Genomic DNA, 18,160 nt, shown 5'->3' on the forward strand with positions numbered 1-18,160 from the left:
AGTAGTTCCTAAGAAGAACAATAAATTTTGCATGTGTGTAGACTATAAAGACCTTAATAAGGGGCACCCGAAAGACTCGTTCTCACTGCCAAATATCGATCAAATGATTGATGCCACGGTCACGCACGAGTTGATGAGTTTCCTTGATGCTTATTCCGGGTACAACCAAATCAAGATGAACCTGGAAGATCAAGAAAAAACTTCGTTCATAACGAATTTCGGAACATATTATTACAATGTAATGCCCTTCGGGTTGAAAATCGCTGGAGCCACTTATCAACGACTCGTAAATAAGATGTTCGAAAAGCAAATAGAAAGACTATGAAAATTTATATAGACGATATGTTCGTTAAGTCTTTGAATGCAATTGACCATCTTAAACATTTGCAAGAAACATTTGACATCTTATGGAAGCATAACATGAAACTTAATCCCGAGAAGTGCGCGTTCATGGTCAGTTATGGTAAATTTCTGGGATTTCTGGTCTCACAAAGGGGAATTGAGGTAAACCCCGATAAAATCAAGGTCATAGAGGGTATCCCGGATCAATTGTCAAACGTAAAGGAAGTCCAAAGGCTCACAGGAAGATTAGTAGCTTTGAGCATGTTCATTTCCCGTTCATCGAAAAAATGTCATTGCTTCTTCATTCTGCTCAAAAAGAAGAAGAATTTCGAATGGACACCTGAGTGCCAGCAGGCTCTGAGGGATCTGAAGAAGTACTTATGGAACCCTCTCATTGCTCTCAAAACCAAAAGAAGGTGAAACACTGCTAGTCTACCTCGCAGTTTCAGAAGTTGTGGTAAATGCGGTTTTAGTCTGGAAGGACGAAGGTACGCAATTTCCCATTTATTACGTTAGCAAAGTTTTAGCGGGAGCAGAAAATCGCTACCCAAATTTGGAAAAATTAGCCTTAGCTCTCGTAGTCACCGCTCGAAAGTTTAGGCCCTACTTCCAATGTCACCCGATAGCCGTGGTGACTACTTTTCCTTTGCGGAACATCCTCCATAATGGGCCGTCAAAATGAGTGAGTTCGACATAGAATATAAACCAAGGACTGTAATTAAGTCGCAAATCTTGGATGACTTCGTGGCTGATTTCAATCCAGGATTACTACCTCTAGCAACCAAGGAGGCAGTAATGTGTCAAAATCGACAACGGGGGTCTGGACCTTATCTACGGACGGATCTTCCAACGTAAAGGGGTCTGGACTCGGAATAGTCTTAATCACGCCTTTTGGGGGAAACCCTAAGGCAAGCCATCAGAACGATCCCTTTAACTAACAATAAAGCAGAGTATGAAGCTTTGATTGCAGGGCTCGAATTGGCCCGGGGACTTGATTTCGAGGTTATTGAAATTAAATATGACTCGCAGCTGGTGGTAAATCAGGTCTACCAGATCTTATATACCAAAGAAGAATGTATGCAACAATACGTGGTAAAGGTCAAGGCTCTTTTGGTGCGATTCCAAGAGTGGTCAATCACTCACATCCCGAGGGAGGATAACGTCGAAGCGGATGCATTAGCAAACTTAGGATCATCGACGGAAATAAAAGGATCGGAATCCAGGACGGTAGTACAACTGATGAGCTCGGTCCTGGATATGGATGGTTACTATGAGGTAAATTTGAATAGTCTGGTGTGGGACTAGAGAAATGAAATTATTAACTATCTCGAGCATGGGAAATTGCCTAAAGACCCCAAAGCATCATGAGCATTATGCACCAAAGCTGCACAATATAGGTTCAAGAGAGGCTAATTGTATAGAAAATCCTTCCAAGGCCAGTTGGCCCAGTGCTTAGGAGCGTCAGAAGCTAATTATGTCATGAGGGAAGTCCACGAAGGGATATGCGGCAATCACTCAGGCGCAGATTCTTTGGTGCTAAAGTTGGTACTAGCAGGATATTACTAGCATCACATGGAACAAGACGCTAAGGACTTTATACGAAAATGTGATAAGTGCCAACGCTACGCACCATTAGTACATCAACCGACAGAACCTTTACATTTAGTTCTGTCCCTATGGACGTTCATGAAATGGGGGATATACATCGTCAGAACGCTGCAACTAGCTCCCGGAAAGGCAAGATTTCTTTTAATTTTCACTGACTATTTTTCTAAATGGGCATAGGTAGGTCCTTATCAGAAGATCAGAGAACGCGAAGTGGTAGATTTTCTGTGGGAAAACATAATTTGCAGGATCGGAATACCAAAAGAGATAGCATCCGACAATTGGCCATAATTTATCGGTGCAAAAGTTATAAAATTCCTCGAATATTTGAAGATAAAGAGGATCACACCTTCTCCTTATTATCCAAGCATAAACGGTCAAGGGGAGTCAACAAACAAAGTGATTATTCAAAACCTCAAGAAAAGTTTGGAAGCAGCAAAAGGCAAATGGCCCAAAGAATTGCCTGGAGTCCTATGGGCCTACCGAACAATGGCCAAATCGAGTACATGAGAAACTCATTTTTCCCTTGTGTACGGTGCTGAGACCTTAATCTCGGTGGAATTTGGTGAACCCACTTTGAGATACTTTCGAGAAGATGAAGAATCGAACAATGAAGTAATGATAATCAACTTGGAACTGCTCGAAGAACACAGGGACTTGGCGCATGTAAGAATGGTAGCTCAAAAGCATAGAATGGGGTGATATTATAATCGAAGAGCCAACTTCCGTTATTTCAAAGTAGGAGACTTGGTTCTGAGGAAAGTAACCCAAAATACCCGGGAGCGCAACGCAGGAAATCTAAGTCCAACGTGGGAAGGTCCCAACCAGATTTCAGCTATCACTGGGAAAGGTTCATACGAGTTGGAGAACCAGAATGGAGACAAGTTGCCTAGCAATTGGAACGTGGCACACCTCAAAAGATATTATTGTTGATGAACGTTAACTAAGTGGAAAGTATGTGCTGCGCTTTTTCCCTTCTTTCAGTTTTTTGTCCCAATTGGGTTTTTCTGGCTAGGTTTTTAATGAGGCAACAACATAAAGCATACTACGAAGACATCGACAATAAGACCTTTGATAACAAGGCAAACAAACAAGCTTCCACTCGGGGACAGTTAGATAATCTTTGGTTCGATAGCAAATTCCCACTAGGAAGTTAAGTTTGCTACCGAACAAAGGTTACCCAACCGTTCCCGAGCACAAACAACTAGAGGGCTGTTAGATATTCCTTCGCTCGATAGCATAAATTCCTGAGGGGAAGTAAAGTTTTGTTTCCAAGTTGAGGATTATCTAGCAATTCATTAGTGGAATCTTTGAAGATACAAGACTTCCTGTGTTCCAATTCGCACTCTTCGCATTCAAACACTAGGGGGAATGATACGAGGATACGACAACAATGACTACCACGCAGACCAGGGAACGAAAATCCGGAAACTAAACGCATTATCGGGATCGGAGACTGCGCAACCAACCCCGTAGAAATAAGTTGTACAATATATCCACAAGTAATGTCAATTTATTTTTTACATAGCAAAATGCTTATGTATTTTTTACAAATAGAAGGAATAAAATGAAATCATTTTGCTCTTTATCTTGTTTCTTGTCTGAACGATGAGCAAACTTTGTCATTTGAAAGTTAAAACAAGTACTTCAAATATTAATGTCGTAATGAATAGGAGACGTCCTCTTCAAGAGCACCGTAAACATAAGAGGACCCTCTCTTATAAAAATCTTCACGTTAAAGGGTTGGTTCTGGAAAAATCTATGCCCGAAATCTAAAAAGCCATCGGGTAAAAATACACCCGAAGTTGCATATGAAAATGACGCAAAAAGTAAACTTTCGCAAATACTTATAGAAACCCTCACGTAAAAGGGATAATACTCAGAATCAAAATGCTTCAAGGAGAAGGCATCCGAGACTACACATAGTAAAGCGCGAACAGAAAAATATGCGCAGAATTCTTAAGCAAGTGCGAAGGTTAAAAACTTGCATGGATATTCAAATGAAAGTAAGACTCAAACGATACTTGAGCAAAAAATATGTCTTTATTTACAAGAATATTCCAAAATGGTAAAAATACACAATGGGAAAAAGAAAAGAAAAGCTAAATTGCAGCGCCTCTCGAACCAGGGGAAGAGAAGTGTCCCCATTCTCGGGTAATGTAGGTGAGTCCACCGATGGCTCGACATTTTCCCCAGTTTGATTTTCAACATCATCGCCTTCTAATCCCTCTTCAGTTCCCAAAAATTCGGAACCACAACCAGAAGAACCAGGAGCATCACACTGCGCCGAGAGTCCATTTTTAGCAGCCAACTCAAGCTCTCCGGTCTTATCAATTTCGGCATCAAAATCAATGATACCAGCTTTGATCTCTTCCAAGGTTTTTCTCCTCATGTTGTACATGGCATAAGTTTTTTCAACAACGAGGGAAGCCGCTCGGCGCTTAAGTTCTTCTTTGAGTTGGGGAACCTCGGTAGAAAGGCTTTGCCGGGCGGACCTAGCAGACTTGAGGCTGACGTCAAGGTCACGAACAATTGAACTAAAGAGCCTGTTATGCTCGATAGGTTTCCTGTACTTCTCTTCTAGTTGGGCGTGTTTCTCCCCACACCAGCAAGCTCTTCGATTTTGGAGTTCAAGGCTGCTTTTATGTTGGTTACCTTTTCCGCAGCAGCAACCTCACGCTTGGTTACAGGAAGAACGACGTCTTGGACTTCAGCCCATTTGGCCTTGGCTTCATCAAATATAACCCTCAGCGGCCCAATTTCTTGGCTAAGGGTTACCACTTCTTACTCACTTTGATGCAAACGAGCCTTCAAAACAACGACCTCAGTAGCTTTTGTTTGCAGTTCCGAGAGACGGAGAATAGTTTGGTCTCGTTCCGCCAAAAGCTGATTCTGCTCAGAAGTAAGTTCTTCCTTTTCACGAATCAACCTTTGAAGGCTCTCAAAAGCAAGAAAATTGGCCTACAAGACAAGAAGAAGTAAAACTTAGAATACATTCATACAAAAGTAGAATAAGTAATGAAGGAAGATAAGGACGTACCGTTGCGGCGTTGTACATGGCATTGTCCAACAAGCACTCTCCCGAGAGTGCCTGAATTATTTCCCAGTATTTTTCTGAAGCCAAAGGCTTCAGATAATTATCAATCTCTACCGGCTGGGATAGCAAGTTGCATCCGGTAGAGACCGAAAGAATAACGTTCCTCCTCTTTTGTGGATCTTCAGAAAAGGCAGCATAATTTTGCCCCAAATTCCCATGAACTGGGGACTGTGGAAGAGAAACACCTTCTTCTTGGTCAAGTACGGCCTATGGAGGTGATATAGCAACTGCTGGTGGAAGAGTGGATAAAGATGGAAGTGATGTAGCAGTTGCTGGTGTTGGTGAAAGTGGGAGATGAAGCTGATGGAGTTAAAGAATGAGAAGCAACTGCATCAAATGCAGTGCTGGCTGTTGGACGCTCTCCAACAAAAGACGACAAAGACCCAGGACTAAGCCCCGCAACACCGGTTATAACAATTGAGGCCCGAAAACGGGAGTTAGTATATTCTACCAAATCATATTATAACCAAAGTGCCAAAACATTGTCTTTAGTTGGTGTAGCTATCTCAATAGGTCGAGCATCTTGTTGAGATGATGAGGATCGTCGCCTTCTATGTAAAGAAGCTCCCTCATAAATAACTTCTTCATCACCATCAATCATCACGGTATCTATGACTGGTCCGTAAGGAGGACCAGTCGTCATCACTACCGGAGATGACTCGGGGGCATCAGTCTTTGCCCTCTTATTCTTTTCCCCAGCCGCGGAGGAACGTCTTCTCTTTGATTGCTTATTCTCCAGCCAGGGACTCTGTAAAGAAATGTTTGCGCCCAAAACAGGCCCGGAGATATATGTTCGATTAAGTGCCTCCTGAAGCATCCTCGCTACATTAGCAGGATCAGCCAAAACGTCCTCCTCGGGGACAACAATAGAGCCTGTAGGTAGACCTAATTCCATGAATAAGTCAGAAGGTACAACCAAGTGCTTCATATACAAAAAATGGAAGAAAGGTAAATTAAAATTACCATGATTTTTGGCCTTCCACCCATATTTAAGGGCCAGTTCTTTCCACAAACGAGTTTCGGGCGTTGTGACGTCCAAGATCTTCTGAACCCACCAATCGAAACCTTCCACCACCAGTGGGATCCATCGAGTTTCTGAAATATGTGAAGGGTAAAGAGTTGATACGACCATAAAGGAATATCTAGTAACAAGAAATACAAAACAAAGAACTTACGAGTGCAGTTCCAAGCGGCCAGAAAAGATGAAGCCATTGTCAGAATGATGTTGTTGGTGGAAACTTCAATGAACCATTCCATCCATCCACGGTCGTTGTCATCATCCATGCTAAACAGCAAAGCTTGGTGGACACTCTTGCAGAGGTTTATCATTCCTCCGCAGAAGATTTTGGGGGAATAGAGATTCATCATATGAGCTAAGGTTAGCTCCTCTCCAGTTTCCTGGCATAAGCATCGGAGGCAGGCAACCGCCCTCCACACTTACCTGTACCAAACGTACTTGGTAGCGAAGGCAAAACTCCGCAATCACGGAATCAAGCTCTCAACTCAAAGAAAACGCAACCAAATTAAATGGATACATGTAAAAGTATGTAAAACCTTCCTCGGGAAGGGTCACTCGCTCCGATAGATCAGGAGCGATGATATCCAACTCATGGCAGCGACAGTCTTCCTTCACAGCAGGAATAATGGAAGGACGAATGAAAGAAGGATACTTACTAACAACCCATGTACGAGGATTAGCAGTAGGGAATTTCTCTTCAAGGTCCTTTGTGGTACTGAGTTTTCTTGGGATGATGAAACCCACCGTTGGAGGAACAGAGTCCTCGATTTTGTTCTTATTTTTTGTAGAACCAGCACGCTTAGAGGAAAAATCCATTGAAAAAGAAGAAGGGAAAGGTTTTGTGTTTAGATAGAACTAGAGAAAGAATGGAAAACAGAGATACAAATCAGGAGTTTGAGAAATTATGAAATGCAAAGGAAAAAAATGTGGCGTATAAGTAAAATTTTGGCGGCTAAATTCATAGCCATAATTACCTCGATAATCGGCAAATGTTGTGTTGAATCATGGGATGACGCGTGTTCGGGGCATTAAATCGGAGAGACGTGCGTCTAATCAACTGTCAGGAACCTTCAGAGGGAGTTATAGTAATTTCCGCCAAAAAGGTATTTCTACCAACTTTCCGGTAACACAAAGTTATCTCACCAGAAAGTAGGGGGACTATTTGTATATGGTTAAATATGATATGACACGTGGTCGTCTAAAGGGAGGATACGTGGAACCCAAGATAGGAATGACAGAACCGAACACAGTCATTCTACTTGTCACCGAAAAGGATAACGTTCATAAAGGTGTGTTAGATGCTCTGCGCCCGATAGTATTTAATAGGAAATATTCTTCCACATTAAGAACGTCGGTCCGTTACAGAAAATTTGGCATTTATGTCCACCATTACGTCTTCATAAATGACCTGCATAATTGACATTAAATGAGGACACGATCCTAGGACCTTCTTCCCTAGACATAGCTATAAATAGTGAGCCCAGTTATCATTGTAGAGGATATGAATTTTCTGGAAAAACTTATACTACATTCTATATAAAGTTTAATACAATCTTACTTTCTTGCTTTTTGATCTCATCATTACTGTGCCTGGAAATTGTGTTCCCGAAATTGTTATTTCTATTGTTTCGTCTACATGTCAAGGCTAAGTATTATACATTTCTTCAATTATTGCATTACTTCAGGATCAAATTAGTTCACTTGTCTAGAAACCACGTATAAATTCAACTGTACCGTTTTACGGGTAAATAGTCGGTTTTTTTTCCAACACCAAACCAAATCAAACCAAACCATAGTCGGATTTCTTTTCTCGAATTTGACTCGAATTATTAGATTGGTGCGATTTGTCGGTTTTATTTGTACACCCCTAATTTGAACCATGAAACTTTGCAGTTAAAGTACTAAAAGTACGGTAATGTATAATGATTGAGTGCTATTAGTACCATTTTGAAATAATTGAGGGGTCGTTTGGTACTATCGTGGGAAATCCCATGAGATTAGCTATCCCTCACCATTTTGATGTAAAACTTATCGTGGGATTAACTAATACCTCAAATCAAATATTGAAAAAAATTAATCCCAAATTTTATCCCCATATTATTATCCTTATCGCATGTACCAAACGACCCTGAAAGTCTAATAGTACTATATAGAGTAATTTATAGGAAAATTGATAGACTATGCTTCAGAGACTATATATCATCAAGTTGTTTTCAGTTGACAAAAGGAAGCTGACAGAATTTGAAAAGGCTGCATGATCAGGATAAAAGCGAAAGAAGAAAGAATTCTAATTCTTGTGATAATCAATTCAAGAAAGCTGAATCTAGGATTTCAGATGACATCTTCTAAGAAAAATGGTTTGATTGCATCTTGAAGGAGAAACTGTCCCTTAAAGAAGACTGACTATATAGAGTAATTTCCCTATCAAGCATATGTAAGTATTGGTACTTGATACCGGTCGTGTTAATGGTAAAACAGTAAGTACTCATTTTTATAATTAATCAGAAGTTTTAGATTCGAGTTTTAAATATTTATTCATTTTTGTTAGGAAGAGCTTTACCCAGACTTTTCGATGCAAGCTCAGATTTAATTTGGTCCAATATAGATATCCTGATAAACCAAAAAATAAAAAAAAAAATGTAGTAAGTATTGGTCCTTGATTTTGAAGTATGATATGTACTTCAAGAACTTGACCTATACTATTCATTAAGATTTAATAACTTTTTGGAGCTGAGGAAAGGTGTGGAGGGACACTTTTTTCTTTGTTGAAGTTGTCATATGGTCCATGACTTTAATTTGGTACGCACCTACTACTGTATTTTAGGGTCAGACGTTTTACAATCTTTTGATGGGGACCTAGTAAAGGTACTCTGCATGCCATTATTCTGGAAATCACACAATGCAGTGATCAAAATAATTAAAAATGCATTAAAGCTCAATGATCGGATATGATATTATTTCTATTGCCATAAAGACATAATGCAAGTTCTACATTAATGTTTCAAGAGTATTAGATGTTAGGGTTGTCGATGATTCGGTTCAGCTAGTTATTTTATAAAATTTATACCATACTAATTTTTTTGTTATTTCATTTTGTATAATCAAAATTAGGCTTTTCAAAATCGCCCCAATCATCTCGGTTTCTTTTTGGTATTGATATGATTCGGTTAATTTTTAGTATATTTTTAAAAACGTCATGCAAAAGTTGCTAGTCGAAGTTAGTATGCGATAAATATGTACTTGCATAAGACTTTGGCAAAATTTTCTAGATATTTTTACTATTTTAAAATTAATAATAGAATATGAGAGAGTCCAGAATAGAGATTCATCGCACTATTATTTGGTAGCGTAAAACAAATTATGCAAAGATAAGAGAAATATAAATTATACGAGTGAAAAAATACTAATCAAGGTGAGAATCAAGAATAAAGCTTATTAGAGGATTATTATCCGACAAGAGAAATCCAAATCATACGAGAGGAAAGATCGATATCGAATACCTTATAGTTTGCTACTGTAGATCGCTAGAATCCTAATGGCTTGCTACCCGATATGTTGGAATTAATTTAATTTCCATATGAGTAGTAGAATATGTTTGAAAGTTGAGATTTAGAATATTAATTATTGGTCACTTGTTGCCATTTTCATAATTCCAAGGCCCAAGAAAAAAAAAATTAATGCTTTGGTACTTTTCAAACTTAGTATATAAAATATAGTAATATTTTTCATATGTAAATTTATTCGGTACGTTTCAGAATTTTTCCAACTTGCTTTTATAAAAGGCACGATCATAAATTTATATAAAAAATTATGTTTTTATTAAAAGAAATCTAATAATCAGTTCGATACAGTTCATTTTGGTCTTTAGTCGAGTTTTAAAAATTCATGTACCACTATTAGATGTTCAACAATGGGAGTGATTTGTGTTAGCTTACATACTTTTCACATCCCTATAACGAAAAAAATTAGCCTTTTAATATACACCGATAATTTAAGAGAATTTTTAGTGAATTCTCATTATCTTTCCTATTCGGATTAAACGAATAGAGAACTGTAAATGCAATGGCTGACATTTGGCGGGTTTTGAAAAAAATATAGACTATGAACATTACCCTGTTTTGATTTATCACTTTCAGGACTCACTTGGAACCAAAAAACTGCGTTTAATTCCTCTTTGTAATAATCCTCCTTTCTCTATCTATTTATTTATTTATTTATTTATAGTTAAGTTAATATAATCTCTCTTTAACTAGCAAAAAGATTAAATAACCACAATGACTGTCAACAAAACCAAAAGTTTATTGCCATCGAGCAGAAACAAAGAAAATCTTTAGGAGGTGGGCAAGATTCACAAATTAATTTCATTGGTTGTCATTTAATTTTTACTTTATTACATCTAAGTCATTGGATTATTTTTTATAAAAAAAGTCATTCGACTTTAATTTCCTTAATATCACGGAAAATCACTAAATTATTTTTGGTAACAAAAAAAATGAAAATTTCTTTTACAGTGCTTAAAATGTAAAATCTAATTAAAAAAGCAATCAAGCCACCGGAAGGAAAGAAAAGTTCTATCTATACCCAGAAAACATATGTGGGTCATAAATAGAATTAAAGAAAATCGAGGGACTTCTGGCATCTTGTTTTGTCACATATCAATTATTACTGACCCGTCAATTGGTGGAAGTAGATGTCCTCATTTTCCTTATCCCTGGCCTACTTTCTTTCTAGTGTTAAATTCACTATACACACACACACTAAAGAAATCAAAAAAAAGAAGAAGGAAAAACAAATTCAATATGTTTAATTAAACTTTTCCAATTTCCATCAAACGTACCTAACACCAAATTTAATTTATTAAACAAACAAATGCCCAGAGAAGAGAAGGAAGACTTTACAAAAACAAAAGAAACGTTAAAAATAAAGACTCTCAATATTACCTTTTCAATCATCTATCCTTTTAAAACAGTAAGAAAAAAAAACTCAGGTAATTACCAAAATGGTCACACTTTTTCTTTCTTAACCATTTCTTGTATTGTGTTTTGACAGGGGTAGGCGGGACCGGACCTAGCTTATTAGTTATGAGTTCATGCATAGCTTTTGTAAACCTTTATATTTATTAAGAAATTTATTATATATCTATAAGTATTTGAATGTAAATTCAATTATTACTACATATTAAATTAAAGTTATTGTAAGAACTCATTTTGTTTTAAATTCTGAATCCGATTATAACGGTGGAGTGGGAGGATATGTTGGGAGACTAGCACTAATAAAAATCTCTTTATTCATATTCCCCTTTTGTGCAGTGGAGTTTGCAGAAAACTTAAGAATCTGACAAGAAGGCAACTTCTCAAAATCATTCTCTCCCCCTCTATAATACCTTTCTTTCTTCATCTTTTTATTAAATTTATTTTCTGTTTAGTTTATTGTTGAAGATCCTTGATATAGCTAGCCTTCATATATTTGTCAGAGTAAGCACAAATTTTATTGTTCCCCATACTTAACAAACTCTCCATCTTTTTTCCTCTTAGTTGACACATCATAGTCAAAAGCCGTCCTCAATCAAGATTCATCAAATATAGTTTCAAATTTGAGCTGTTAATTATATAATATTATAACTCTTAGTATGCTATTTTCTATGACAAAAATGTTTGCCATCTATAGAATATTGCATGGATTTATCATAAGCTTCTTCTCTCTTACTTTCTTTCAGGTTCCATCATCAGTACTATCTGCAGGTGTTACAAGTGACTTCCAAATTTGGATGACCTAAGCTTTCTTTAACAAGATTTCTTGAAATAGTTTCATATATTGGAGGAAAAAAAAAAGACAGATTTTCTTGATTGGTTAAGCATTTAAGAGTGAGGTCAGTTTTTTATAGGTGTTGAAATCTATGGCGATGTACTATCAAGGGAGCTCAGAAATCCAAGCTGATGGTCTGCAGACACTTTATCTGATGAACCCTAACTATATTGGCTATACTGACACTCAACAGCAACAACAACAACATCTTCAACAAGCAAACATGTTTTTCTTGAATTCCGCAACCGCAGGAAATTTGGCCCACGGGCCACTTCCTTCGCAAGCCCACACGCAACACTTCGTCGGCGTACCTCTTCCGACAAGTTTTCACGATCCGAGCCGCCCCTCTGTCCACGACGTTTCTGCCTCTCATCATGGCCTTCTCCAACGTTTGTGGAGCTCTGATGTTCAAAATAGCGGCGGCGGCGGCGGCGGCGGTGGTAGAAATGAAAGCCAATCACATATACCGACGGTACTGGACAAGCTCTTAGAGAATAATTTATTTCCTATTATTTAGCGCACTCCATAGTTTTTAAAGGATTCAATTGATTTGTTTCAGGCCGTAGTTTCTCCCAACTCCGGCGGAGGCACAACCACGGACTTTGCTTCCCAATTGGGGTTCCAAAGACCCGGGTTGGTATCACCGACGCAACAACATCAAGGTCTTTCTCTAAGTCTTTCCCCACAACAACAACAACAACAACAGATGAATTTCAGGTCTTTTCCACTAGACCACCATGAGATTTCACCACATACTAATCATCAAGTTGGAATATTATCATCATCATCGCCGCGAACAAATACTAATAACAATCATATTCGAGGATCAGGGGCATCATCTTCTTCATTTTCTAATGGAATGATTGTTGGTTCTAAGTACCTAAAAGCTGCACAAGAGCTTCTTGATGAAGTTGTTAATGTTGGAAAAAACATCAAAGAGGTTGGGGCTAAGGAGAAGGACAAATTATTGGATAATGAATTAATGCCTTTGAGTAGTGATGTTGCTGCTGCTGCTCCTACTAGTGGATCAGGTGAAACTAGTAGCCAGAAAAATAGTGTTGCTGAGCTTACAACTGTTCAAAGACAAGAACTTCAAATGAAAAAGGCCAAACTTATTAGCATGCTTGATGAGGTACTTCTATGATCTATCTAATTCATATTATATCATGTTCTATAAGTTTTTTCCCTCTTCTTCCTTAATCAAAGATCAATATCAAGTTTCTTGAATTGGAGTTTCGTTTAGGCAAATTACATGATCCAAAAATTGTAAAAATCTGTATTGGGGGAGCTATAATTCTACTCGTTCGTCAGAATCTAGTAGCTTTGGCCTAGACCTTGTATTTGTGTTAAAAAATTCATTTAAATATTTATAAATATTTTATCAAAAATTCAACAAATTGTCTTTTCAAGAATTCAAAATCTATAAACCCAAATTTCTAGCTAGGCCTCTATTTGTGTTCCTTAATTCTTGAGAAGAAAGTTTGGCCTTTAATTTCATTAATTCTAGTTACTTCATTTGTTTTATTTATTTGGATTTTTTGGGAGATGGAGGGGTCAAGTTACGGTTGATTCATACTTGCAATAATTGTTGATTTTTCAAAGTTACAATTTTGTTCATGTTGAAGCTAAGCAATTCCATTAAAGAGTCACCAATCACGTTGGTTCTGTGTGATATACAAAACTGATGATTGTGTGGTTCTAAATTTTCTTCTGCGGGTCCAACTAAAGTTAAAGATAAGAAACCTAAAATGTCTTGTTGAGTTGACAAAAATCAAAGCACGTGTTCTTATTCATTTTTCTTTTACTTTGAACCTTTCAAGCTATGAAATATTCTTACCTTTCATTTGAGAATCACTTACATTAAACTTTTCCCTCAATAATATTTACTTGAACAAGGTTGTTTTATATTTTTGTCCCTTATTTCAATTTGAACTTTAAACAAAGAATTTGAAGTTGAAAATTTGGTTTGAAGAATATTTCAAGTGAAATAAATTTTTACTCAGCAAAACGTTAAATTTCTTTTCAAGTGGAATTCCGACTAGGACACAATTTCGACTTTCGAACACTCTTTTTCAACTTCAACTTCAAATACTCGTTTTCAAATTCAATTAAATATTGTCCAAACGAGAATAGTCCACTTGTTTTAAGTAGTTGTCTTAAAGGATCTTTTTTAACTTTGGATTTGGTTAGGTGGAGCAAAGGTATAGACAGTACCATCACCAGATGCAAATAATTGTAGCATCATTTGAGGAAGCAGCAGGAATTGGATCAGCAAAATCATACACTCAACTTGCTTTGCATACAATTTCGAAGCAATTTCGTTGCCTAAAAGATGCTATAACTGGACAAATAAAGGCGACAAGCAAAAGCTTAGGAGAAGAAGATATTAGCTTGGGAGGGAAAATTGAAGGATCATCATCTAGGCTAAGATATGTGGATCATCATCTTAGGCAACAACGTGCACTCCAACAGCTAGGAATGATGCAACCAAATGCTTGGAGACCCCAACGAGGTTTGCCGGAAAGAGCTGTCTCAGTACTTCGTGCTTGGCTTTTCGAGCATTTTCTGCATCCGTAAGTGCCAATTACTCGAAAAGCCGGTAGATATTCTTTGGATGATCTGACAGTGTTATAAATTCTTATAACGATAGTTCATATAACTTAAACTCACTTGAAAATAGAAGTTAACATCTGCAAGGTGATATTGTACATTGTCAAATCACTTATAAGGTAGAGATATGTAATTATTCGTAATAAGTGGAACTTATAATAACTTGAAAAATACAACAAGTAATCTACTATAGTTAGTAAAATTGTACTGCTAGTATACGAATTCTTTACCGTGTATCCTAAAAAATAAACTTCGATCTCATAAAACCATTTTACACCATGTAGAAACATTTTAAGGAGATCACAGTTACGATCTTTTTCAAATTTATTATATAAATTGAACATCTTTAAAAAATCATGTCTAACGAAATTTTCTTGGAAAATGACTAGTAAAAAGCTTTTGCCTAAAGTCATTTCTCTAGAGAAAATTAAAATAAAACCTGTTTTTTCCACCCTCCAAACTGGTAGGACCGGAGATGTAACTAGGGATTTTATTTTTTTGGTCTTGCAGGTACCCCAAAGATTCAGATAAAATTATGCTTGCCAAGCAAACAGGGTTAACGAGGAGCCAGGTTCTTGAAAATTCCATTATCTTCTCTTTAATTTTGCTAATAAGCTCGTAATTTTTTAAAATTAAGTTTTATAGCACTGTCAATATAAATAATTTTTACACTATCAGGTCACTCAAAGAATATTGAGTTTGCAATCTTAAAAATAAGACAAATTACTTGCTACAGTAGGTAAAATAATATGATGGTATAAAAATTCCTTATACTAGACATGTGTATATAACTTAAAGGCATATGTGTATATAACTTGAACGCATTCTTGAAACACTTTCCTCTGTTGTGAAAGTACGTACCACTTCCTAATTAAATGCATGAATTGCAGGTCTCCAACTGGTTCATAAATGCTAGAGTTCGACTATGGAAGCCAATGGTGGAGGAAATGTACTTGGAAGAAGTGAAGAATAATCAAGAGCAAAATGGTTTAGAAGAAAACGCAAACAATATTGAGCCTAACAAAGAGATGCGCACAAAATCAAGTTCTCCACAAGAGACCACTAACCTTAGAAAGGACAAGCAAATTAGTAGCATATTGCAGGATGCTTCTCCCACAGAAATTTCTTGTTCAACCATTTCAACATCTCCAACTGCTGGCTCACTTCCAGCTCAAGCTGCAGGTTTTTCTAATCTCTCTCTCTCTCTCTCTCTCTCTCTCTCTCTCTCTCTCTCACACACACACACACACACACACAAATACACATAGCTACTACATCGACATTTAAACTCGACGTTACATGCATGAATCATACTTGATAAACAACCTAGGATGACTTAGTCAATACACACACAACTATAAAAGAGTAGCAGCCAAAACAAACTTCCTAAGGTCGTACCTAAGATCAAAAGGAATTTCTTGAAAACTAACTGCATACCTGAAATTACGCTCTCTCTCTAACACACACACATGTACTACATCAACATTTAAACTCGAAGTTACATGAATCATACTTGATGAACAATCCATAAACTTCAAATTCTGGATCCACCTCTGCCATAAATCATAAATGATTTACTGTAGTTATACAATATTGTCGATATATAGGTCAACTAAGCTCATTACAATTTGTCTCTCTTAAATTGTGTGTATGTGTTGAGACACATTATCTAACAAGCTTCTCTCAACAGGTTTCTCCTTCATTGGCTCATTAAACATGGAGAACAGTACTTCTGAAAGGAACAACAAAAAGCCAAGAAACGATATGCAGAATTCTTCAAGTAGTATTCTCTCAATGGAGACGGAAATGAAAGCCGGAAACACGCGCAAAGGCGAAAAGTTCAACGGCGATAACAGGCAAGCAAGAGATCAGAGCTACCCTCTAATGACTGCCTATAGTACAATGGGAGAATTTGGAAGGTTTAATCCAGAACAACAAATGGCCACAAGGTTTCAAGGAAATGGTGTTTCTCTTACATTAGGGCTTCCACCTTCTGAAAACTTAGTCCTCTCAGGGAATCAACACAACTTTTTGCCTAACCAAAACATTGGGATTGAAATGGGAAGAATTGAAACTCATTACAATAGAATGACCAATCCTCAACCTTCTCATCCAAGTATAACCTATGAAAACATTGATTTTCAGAGTGGGAAGCGATACGCGGCTCAACTATTACCAGATTTTGTTTCTTGATACATATAATCTCACTGATCTCTCCCTTTCAAGTCTCCAGAAAAGTTTTGCAGGTAATATTGGAAATATATGAATGCCCTGAACCTCATTGACAATGCTAGCGGAAAGAAGTTGAGACATGAAAGTACAACAAGTTTGAGGAAATTTTCAGGTACATGATGTATAAAAGAAGGGAGTTGAGCTTTAGTCATATATAGGTAGAATTTAGTTAGTATATAGGTTATACTTCCAGTTTCTAATGAAGATACAATTATTTTTGTTTTTCTATTCAAATAGCTAGCTAGCTTGGATTATTTAAGGATGTTGCTGCAACAAAAAGAAAAAGAAAAAATCTCAAGGAATGTAAACTATAGTATGTTGTAAATTTGTATTTGTTTTGTCTTAATTTGCATATATTCAGATAAATTTTGCAGCTATTTCTAAGGCTAGCGCTACATTGTTTTTTCTTTTTGGGTTTTTTGCTCGGTGTCAAGTACCCGCTTTGAGCCCCGACTAATTAATCAAAAGTCTAGCTTAAAAATCTCACTTTGGGGTAAAACGCTCATTAACAAAGGCTATTTTAATATAGTATATCTTTTCATTGTCAATTTTGCAAAAATATGCCTTTCTTTAGATTGTATCAAAGCATGCTCGTGCTAAAAGAATGCTATAAATAATTATGCAAGAGCTGGGATAATATAAACCTACCCTTTGTAGGAGGCAAAGTGGAAAAGATTGTTGTCGATGTGAATTAGAGCCCTAGAAAAGAAGCAAGCTGTACTTTCTTTCCTAATCAAGAGATTATAACGTCTACCCATAATTATGTGGATGTTTGCTACAATCGTAAATTGTTACTACTTTTTATTGAGTTTAATTTATGTACAGTAAGTTTATTCCTTATTGAGTTTAATAGTCTTATTCATTCTCAAACAGCTTTAGGAAAGAATGATCAACTAGCTAGCTTACTCTAATTAGTTCTCCACTTTCCCGTGGCTCTGTAAATGTGCTTCACTAAACAAACATTATCATCAATGGTTTTGAAAATATGGCCTGTGACCCGAATGTGTTGTTGAATCTCGTAATTTGAGATATATTTCGAGTTGAGTGAGTTTTCTCCCAAGAACCTTAATTTTGAAAATTTCAAACTAGCCCTATTTTTATAGAGGCTCCTGGGCTAATTCACTTAGTAAGCTCCATCACATTTTATAGCAGAATTGAAAGGACTATTTACAGTACAATCATGCATCTCTATAACAGCATTCCTATATAATAACAATTATCTATAAAAGCTAAACTTTTTCGGAACTAATTTTTATGTTATGTTATAATATATGTTCTCTATAACAACACTTCGCTATAACATCCAAAAATATTCGGAACAAACGAGACTGTTATAAAGAGATTTGACCGTATACTATTCACCTTTCTCTTTGCCCCTAAAAGGTTATAACCTTTTTATAACAGGTGTCATATCCAAGTATATAAAATTTAGACTTTAGTTTTTATAGGCT

The 18,160-nt window shown here is 36.8% G+C and overlaps 1 protein-coding gene across 1 annotated transcript; it reads left to right on the forward strand.

The window, feature by feature from the left end:
• The first annotated feature begins 11,323 nt into the window (after positions 1-11,323).
• Positions 11,324-17,086, forward strand: LOC104119721 (BEL1-like homeodomain protein 1). Its single transcript, XM_009631297.4, has 7 exons — positions 11,324-11,536; positions 11,779-12,339; positions 12,427-12,999; positions 14,058-14,440; positions 14,988-15,048; positions 15,368-15,659; positions 16,168-17,086. The coding sequence occupies exons 2-7, from the start codon at positions 11,959-11,961 to the stop codon at positions 16,668-16,670; spliced, it is 2,193 nt and encodes a 730-aa protein (XP_009629592.1). The 5' UTR covers positions 11,324-11,536; positions 11,779-11,958; the 3' UTR covers positions 16,671-17,086.
• The last annotated feature ends 1,074 nt before the right edge of the window (positions 17,087-18,160 follow it).

Source organism: Nicotiana tomentosiformis, chromosome 11, assembly GCF_000390325.3.
Source record: "Nicotiana tomentosiformis chromosome 11, ASM39032v3, whole genome shotgun sequence".
Lineage (NCBI taxonomy): Eukaryota > Viridiplantae > Streptophyta > Magnoliopsida > Solanales > Solanaceae > Nicotiana > Nicotiana tomentosiformis.